Genomic DNA, 8,676 nt, shown 5'->3' with positions numbered 1-8,676 from the left:
TAACAGGAAACAGAAATTAATTAACTTAAACCCAGGGAAGGTATGCGTCACGTAATATTATACATAACGTAACGCCCACTTCAATAGGCTCTGTATGCCTATGCCTATCAGATATCAGACCCACTTTTTTTTTGTAAGGAAAATGAAGCAGACTTATGTCAGTCTCAATTTCCTTTTATTCGTGAACTTAATATACTGAACTGTTTCTAATATAATGAAACGAAAATAGCCACCATACAACTCTAGATTCTGATTTCTACAAAGCAGATTGGAAGATCATCTCGGCTAGCTCCTGCAACATACCGCAATGTGTAATGAACAAATATAAATTTGATTATTCGGCTTGATTATTCGACCTTTTGAACAGAAAGTTATATTTCGAGTTACCTGTTTCGCAGAAGCAACCGTTGGTTCTCCCCATTCCTTGACTTTCTTCTCCAGCAGTTCAAAGTCAGCTTTACCAGCCTACGTTAACATCCATTTCGATAAAGTTAATCAAAAGGCACTACTAAAGGAGAAAAGAAAAATGTTGGAAGAATTTTACCTCTATTTGAGCCCCAATTTCAGTGTCAAAACTCTGATATCGTTTACGGACAAGCTCAGACAGAGAACCATCCTTTCGATGCACAATAATGAGAAACGTTTAGTTTGATTCTCAAGAGAAATTTAAAGGCTTTCATTGAGTTTGCACATTTGAATTATAAGGGAAGCAATAGATGTCCTGTGTCACCTTAATTAGCTTGGCAGCATTTCTCAGTCCACGGGCCAGGGTATCCATTCCAACAATGTGGGCTATGAACAAGTCTTCAACATCGGTGCTCTCTCTCCGCCTATATATTGTTCAGTAAAGAAATTGAGAGAAAGAAATAAAACAAACAGGAATATAAGTACATTAAAATAGAGAAAGACTGACAATTTCGCATCGAAGTTGAATCCACCAGGTGCAAGTCCTCCCTGGAAAAGACAGAAAGAAAACAAAAAGAACCTGGTCAGCCGAGATTGCATTTCTTAACATTAAGTGTGTTGCATTGCATGATGCAAGCTCACTGGAAAGCATTTTCTTACATTTCTGATAACACTGAGCATAATCAGGGTTGCCTCTTGAATATCTACCAGAAACTGATCTGTGTCCCAACCTGCAGTAATGATAACAGCTTCATGTTACAACATGAATTCATGTGACATGTTCACTGTTCCTGTTTCGATGTTAAAAGTTACAATATTTATTGAATGAGAAAATGCATACATACCAACTTGAGGATCGCCAGTGTTAGCATCAATATTACCCAGTAATCCGTTGATCCTTGCAGTTTCAAGTTCATGCTGACAACTACATATTACGGCAGAAATTGAAATTACAAAGATCATGTTCAGATTCAGTTAAGATTTATGAATGTCAAATTTAAAAGGAAAAGTAAGATCAAGGACAGCCCAATGATCAATTCACCTGTGGCCAGAGAGGGTGGCATGGTTGCACTCTATGTTGAGTTTGAATTCCCCTAGAGTAGGAAAAGGAATGAGATAGAGAAATTTGTAAATTGTAATAACATTGTTCTTAATAAAGAAAATTAGAGCAATATTTTGGCATTGGCTACATTAATTCAAACAAGGGACCATTTGACCATTAATTTAGGGAGAAAGGAATTTGTTGAAGAGAAAAAACGTGTCATTGAGAACAAAACTAACAGACTTACTGATACGCCTTCAAAGCAAAGGTAAAGAATATAGCGGAAAAAGGTAAGTAACATAATATCTCTATTTAAGCACATCAAGAAATTTTTATGCCTGATAACATAAACTTTAAATGTGGAAAGATATCCCATTCAAATTTTAGTTCCTGGGGAGACAGTTGGGTGAAAAGGACATCTATATAATTTACCTGCAAGTCCATATTTTCGCAAGAAATTAGCTGAGGTTGCAGCATCCCAATCATACCTGTAGAAACATAAGTTTAGTATAGGTAACAGGTGCTGCAAAAGTATTGAATGAACAGGTAAGATTCCTACTGGTGTTTCGTAGGTTCTTGTGGCTTAGGTTCAATCAACAATGTCCCTGAAATGGCACAAGGAAAAGGACTTACAAAAGGAAAAAAACCTTTATTAAGTGAAAAATAATTTTTTCATTCAAATATTTTGGTGCAACACAACACAGAAATATTTTTAAAGAACTTATATATCCTTCCAAGCATCTATATTTCACAATTTATTGCTATAAAATGATAGATAGTAGGCATTCTACAGAATGTTACCATTGAATCCAATCTTCTTTTTGTATGCTACAGCAGCTTCAAAAAACCTAGCCTGTAATCAGGTAATAAACCGCATTAAGAAAGTCAGCAGAGACTGAAAATAAGAAAACAAGCTTATTTGATTTTTGTTGGAGTAGGCAACGGATTGTCATAAAAGCTCGTGATTCAAGTCCGTCACTCTTTTATTTTAAGAACGACCACAATGAAGGATAGACAAATTTATGTCATTCAAGATATGCATCTAATAAGGTCAATTTTTGAGGCTTTACGATGCGGCCTTGCTTGCATATACTTCTTTCATATCCACATTAAGAAGTGGTTGTTGTTGTTGCATGCACATCGGACTAATGTTTCATTAATTTCAAGGAGATTCCTGATATATTGTTCAGTAATACAAGACAAAGAAGGCAGTGAAGTCAAATAATTAATTCAAAGCAAGAATTATTCACATACCATATGATTAAGCTCTCGCTCCATATCTGTGTTCAAAAGAGATTGATAACCTTCGCGACCACCCCAGAAAACATAATTTTCTCCTCCCAAATAATGTGTCACCTGCAATAAATATATATAAATCAGTACAAGAAGAATGGTTCTTCAAATACAATGAACCTTACATGCACACACAACTTACCTCCATGGCTTTCTTCACTTGAGCAGCAGCATATGCATAGACCTCTAATTCAGAGCTGTAAAGCAGTTCATTTAGTCAGCAATGAACCAACATGCATAAGGACCATAAATTCAGGAGGTAATTGTATTATATGTTACCTAGTAGCAGCACCATGCATGTAACGAGGATGCATGAACAACTGAGCTGTTCCCCATAATACTCTTTTTTTAGCCTACATGGTAACACAACAAAGCCATTTTACATGTAATATGGTTGTTTACCTCAAGACAAAAAAACATGTGTACAACAGTGCTCTAGCAGAATATTGTATAAACAGGATCACAGGAATTTAAATAAAAAAAAGCACTTCATGAACTAGACACGCAAAGGGGAAAAGAAAAAGAGACAGTACATATCATTTCTTCTTTATTTACCAACTCTAAATATATTCATTACATTGCACACTTGAAAAAAGAAGGGGGTATGGGTGCATGTTGAAACCAGAATTGGTTAAACAAATCTTGTATTTCTGCATTCCCCAAGCTCCAAAACAATACACACCATTCATTCATGTGAAATGGCTAACAGAAAATGCAAGGAATTCAGCAATCATTTGGGCTTTGGTACAAATTGCTAGTGTTTTTTCCTACTTCAGAATAATGTACGTGAAAACTAATATACCTTAGTCTGGAGCTCTTGAGCAAGGGCAGCTACTTCATCCAAGTTTGCATTAGATTCCTATGATAAAGACAACAACAAGAGCAATCTAACAGCTCAGAAAGCAGATTTATAAAATGTAGCAACAGAGTTTTAATCAAGAAAGCACACTCCACCAACTATGATCGTATCTCAATATTCCAGATATAAAAAATGAGTAAGCATACGCCACTGCATCTCCACTTATCATCTCTAAGAATTGCAATTAAGTGGAAAAACATTGACTCACCTCAAGAGTTTTTCCATCAGGTGCAATATCCCTGTCGTGGAAGCACCAAAAATCGACACCAAGTTTGCTTATGAACTCAAAGTTAGCTCTCACTGTTAATTAAGAGAATTTTATCGAGTCACAAACAAGTCTGTAAAGTATATCTGAAGAGTTAAGAACTAGCATACTTCGTCTTTTGGCCATGTTTAATGAGTTGGTGCCATCCTCCCATGGCCAATACTTAGTAGGTGCGCCAAATGGATCAGCACCAGTTCCGCGGAATGTATGCCAAAATGCAACACTAAATCTTAACCAATCCTGCAGTTATTATAGAATAAATTCAAGTTAAAATCTTGTTGGTGTAGGTGGACAATAAGGTATAGATAAGAATGGCAACTTCTTGGAATATATATGAAAACCCACCTTCATTTTCTTTCCGAGAATTTCCTCCTCTGGATTATACCATTTAAAAGAAAGTTGATTCTTACTGGACGGGCCCTGAAAATTAAATACAAACACGCACCGATAAGTATTCACACAATACAATACAGAAAGAAACAGCCCCCATAAATTCTCAAATAATATTTTCACACTAAGATATAGCTGCAAAACAAAATATAAAAATTAATTCAGTTGAGTTGAGAAAGGTCAACCTCTTTTTCCCAAAAGAATAGTCATTTGTGCAAAGGGTAAGGGGGCATTACCATGCAATAAACATATTATTTAGTTACTGAAACATCATCCTCTCTCTTAAATAGTCGTTAAGCTAATGAAATTATATAAGTAGCCCTATCCATCAATCTAGTCCTTGATTTGATATATTTTACGAGCATTGAGAGTCTAATTTGAAGAATTATTCAATACTTGACGATGTGGCACAATTTCTAATACTTTGGAGACTGCGCATATAATTTCACAATTCCACTATTTTATGGACTATTTAGAAAAGAGGTTGATACTTTATGAAATTGATACTTCATTTCAATTTGAAAGTCCCAAAAATTTGGAGGATTTAGAATAATCTTAGGCTTCCAAACAAGTTAATAATCGAATAAACCCTTTCATTTCATTAGTTTCTTTACTTTCCCTTCTATCTAGAAAATAATATATGTCATTGTTATCTTGTATGGCATACATCGATAAATTGTGATAAACAAGTGTACCTCGTATTTAATCGTTGGAATTCCAGGGAAAAACTCTCCTTCCCATCCATCTGAATCGCCGCATTTATCCACATTACTAGCAGGACAAGTCTGAGGAGTAGCAATCTGCTTGCCATCATACAAAATAAATCGTATTTACATATCATGATCCAGAATCCCAAATAATAATACACAAACAGAGGAACACAGAAATAGTACCACTGCATAACAGAAGACTTTCAAACAAAGAAAAAGCAGTAATGTTCTCCCCAATTTCATTTTCATCTTGACGTCAATACCTGCGCAATAGAGAGCGAGAGAGAGAGAAAACGATCAGTCGATCAAAAAACCTCATTCAATCGTTGTATTACAATTACTAAAGACAATAACACCATAGATAATCAATAAAACAGAGATCAGGCAGCAACAACTTCGAATGAAGTAACTTCAAATGACACGGAAGCAAAAACTTCAAGCTTTTAATCTAAAGGAAAAACACAAGGACCTATAACAATTTAAAACAGGAAGTAAAGAGTGCAGTAGTGAAAGAATGAGTTTACAGATCAAAACTTGTTCTTCACCGATTTCAATAGGTTGAACTGCAGGGAGGAGAAACGTGTTTTATATAGAGAAAGATACCCACAGTTTTGGAATTGTTTTTATTTTCGAGTTTGGATAAGAATGAAGATCCAGTTGGAAATATTTTAAAACTTAATGAATAATAATATACTATATTCTTGAAAATATTTAAAATTATTAAGAGATTTGTTATCCTAAGAACCCATCATAATATTTTATTAGTTAAATTAAATTTATTAAAAATACAAAAATTACTAGCAAAAATTGTCAAATCAACACTCAGAATTATATTAATCTCAACAATTTTAACCAACCAATAATTCCTAATTGTTTTCCATTTCAATTTAAAATTAATTTTTATCATAATATAAATGAATAATTTAAAATCCAAAATATAATTTAAATATTTAAAATAAACAAGTTAAATACATAAATTATATTTTAGATTTATAACCGATCATTTCAATTGTACTATAGAGTTATTTTTAATGGTTGTAAGCTTTTTTTAAAGTATTACAAACAAATCAGTTTAGAGAGGAGAGAAAAAAAAATATTGAAAATTAATATTTAGCAGAAAGATAGAAAAAATGTAATTCGAAATTATTGGTGGAATTTTTTAACTAACTACAAAGGTGAGATTAGTTTTACCTAAATAATTCCTTTCGCTACCAAAATTTCTCCAAATAAACTCAGTACAACATTATTTACCTAACTAAAACTAATCATTAGAACAATTATACCTTTGAGACGGTTACATTCCACACTTAAATAAATTATTATTTTATTATAATATAATGTTTTATTCTATAAAGGACTTGTAAAATAATGGTTTTTTAATCTCAAACAAACTTTGCTGTAAAAAAAAAATCTCAAACAAACTTTATTCTAATAATTATTTATTTACTTTGAAAAATAGTGGTACGTGTTCTTTCTACGCAAATTGTTTTTTAGTCTCAAACAAACTTTATTCTAATCATTAATTATTTACTTTAAAATATAGTGGCACGTGTTCTTTCTATCCAAAATGTATCAGAATGTGAAAGGGCCAAATTCTTATCTATTATTTTTTAGAAACACATCTTTCGAGAAAAAAAAATATTTTTTTTTAAATATTAATGGAAAGTTTTTTATATTATTTAAAGTTCTATATTAATTAAAAATTAAATTAATATTGATCAGTTTAAAACAATAATTATTAAATTAAATTGATCTTGAAAAACTAATAAATATGAAATATGAACTTTAAAAAGCAGTTAATATTGTTACAACGCTTTTCATAGATCAAGATTGTTTTTAAAGCACTCAGGATTTTTTGAGGGATATAATTATTGTTGAAAAAGATGTATGTGATTTAATTTGTTTAAATTTGAAACTAAAAATTTGTTACACTCCATGTAACCTAATTAAGAAAATACATCAAATATTTTATTATACAAAAACATATACTTAACTTATCATTTTATATTAGTCAATAGAAGGTTTACAGAAGTTAAATAGTTACGAGGTAAGAAATATATAACATGATAATACTACTAAAAGTGTATACGGTATAATTTTTTATATGATAAAATTAAAGGATGGAGCAAGCAAGACTGAGATTCTGATAAATGAAAACGAGATACGCAAGGAAGAAAAAGGAATTACATCATGATCTATCTCTCTTCTTCCTCCACCAAAGGCCAACCCCGTCTCCTCGAATTGGGTTCTATTATAGCATTTCTAAGGTCACTAGTTCTATGTTTAGGTATTAAAGAGTTGAGAAAACAAGGTTGAGAGATGATAAACAAGAACGAGATACTTCTTAGTACTTAAGGAAGAATGAGGAATTACATCATGATCTACGCTACCACACCCCTGGAGGTTTCTTTCTACATATATAAACAGTCACCCTTTTCTCCTTTTCCTTCCCTTTCCTGCATTTTTTTAGGTCATTTTTTTCAAGTTAATTGTCCTAAACTCACCATTTATTTAATGGACTCTCTATCGATATTTTTGGTTGGATTGTTGCGTGTTAAAGTTTTAAATTGATGTTAATGAATTGAAACTTGTTTGGATTTTTAATTTTGAAGATTTAGTAAACCCTTGATATTTTTCTAGTGTTTAGTTCACAAATTAAATATCTCTCTCTCACACATGTGTCAGAGAATCAACCCTCTCTCATCCTCTCTCTCACCTGTGTTACATAATCACTCAAATGTGTTTCTGGATCTAGATAATTGAAAATATGATCATAGAAAAAATGTGAGAAAATAATAAGACACAAGAGTGAATTGACAAGCCATGACAATTAACACAGTAACAAATGTTGAGGGGGTGGGTAAAACTTTTGGCAGTTGGCAATCAAATAATTTAGAAAACTTTTCATAAAGCAAAAAAATTGCACAATCATGGACAATATGCTAAATTATATGTGTAAAAATAAAATAAAATAAAGGAGTTATATGAATTAGACAAAAAATACAAATTAAAGGATGATTTTTCTAGAAGTCTATGTAGAAATATGATTTGTGAAAATTTTTCCATTATTAATCATGTGCCAAACTTATCCTTTGGATCAATGTAGTGAAAATCGCGAGTAAAATCACAAAATCGTATGATGCTGACTCGGCTGACGGATCGACGTCAGAGCAGATCGTATCGCGTCGTCGCGCAACTAGGTGGATTGTTGCATCGGATGGGCGTTGTCGAGCTGCCTCTTACCCTAGTGCGACATGTTTTTGCCCCAAAATATTTTAACCTAGTGTGCCCAAAATCATATTTCTGAGTGAATGAGTGAAGCGGGAAGAGTAGAATGAAGAGTGAAAGTCACTGAAGAGTCACAAACCCTAAAGAGAGAAAACAAGCACCACAGAACTCCACCGGCGTCACGCTTGCGTTCTCCGCAACTGCCCATGGTCGCAGTCATGATCTCTACTGTTCGCCATCATCGTCGCTCGTAAACGCCACTGCCACCGCTCACGTTCTTTTCTTCTCTCATTCTCCATCATAGTCACGGTGCTCATTGAACTTATGGATGATTTGGTTGAAGTTGGAGAAGTTGAACCTATGGATGATTTGGAGGTTCCTCAAATTGTTGAGGATGATGAAGGTGATGGCATAGATAACATTAATGAAAATGAAGATCTTATAGAAGAGGATGATGATGATTATCCTTCAATTAATATGAAGA

General features: G+C 33.0%; 1 protein-coding gene across 2 annotated transcripts; it reads right to left on the bottom strand.

Annotated features, from left to right (window-relative positions):
- On the bottom strand, nt 1-5,622 carry LOC137807366 (xylose isomerase). Of its 2 annotated transcripts, none has more exons than XM_068607979.1 (21): nt 5,489-5,622; nt 5,148-5,227; nt 4,950-5,054; nt 4,210-4,284; nt 3,975-4,104; nt 3,808-3,899; nt 3,543-3,599; nt 3,020-3,093; nt 2,883-2,937; nt 2,702-2,803; nt 2,249-2,300; nt 2,007-2,052; nt 1,880-1,935; nt 1,448-1,499; nt 1,251-1,330; nt 1,066-1,136; nt 914-954; nt 731-830; nt 545-616; nt 388-465; nt 1-292 (listed from the first exon to the last, which is right to left on the bottom strand). In XM_068607979.1, exons 2-21 carry the CDS (start codon nt 5,211-5,213, stop codon nt 257-259), a joined length of 1,440 nt encoding a protein of 479 aa, XP_068464080.1. In that variant the 5' UTR covers nt 5,214-5,227; nt 5,489-5,622; the 3' UTR covers nt 1-256. The 2 variants fall into 2 exon arrangements, with proteins under 2 accessions (XP_068464080.1, XP_068464081.1); XM_068607980.1 differs by having other exon boundaries at nt 5,434-5,524.
- Between the last annotated feature and the right edge of the window lie 3,054 nt (nt 5,623-8,676).

The sequence above is a fragment of the Phaseolus vulgaris genome, chromosome 3 (genome assembly GCF_000499845.2).
Source record: "Phaseolus vulgaris cultivar G19833 chromosome 3, P. vulgaris v2.0, whole genome shotgun sequence".
NCBI classification, from domain to species: domain Eukaryota; kingdom Viridiplantae; phylum Streptophyta; class Magnoliopsida; order Fabales; family Fabaceae; genus Phaseolus; species Phaseolus vulgaris.
Note: the sequence above shows the minus strand (reverse complement) of the source record. Positions and strands in the feature narration are given on the sequence as shown.

What these genes read in the sequence shown, in the direction of transcription:
- LOC137807366 (XM_068607979.1), bottom strand. Translation starts at nt 5,213, where the DNA reads ATGAAAATGAAATTGGGGAGAACATTACTGCTTTTTCTTTGTTTGAAA. An exon ending in ATGCTGCCAAGCTAATTAAG is followed by an intron (nt 617 to 730) that starts GTGACACAGGAC and finishes GTGCATCGAAAG; the next exon opens with GATGGTTCTCTGTCTGAGCT. An exon ending in AAATTGGGGCTCAAATAGAG is followed by an intron (nt 466 to 544) that starts GTAAAATTCTTC and finishes ATGTTAACGTAG; the next exon opens with GCTGGTAAAGCTGACTTTGA.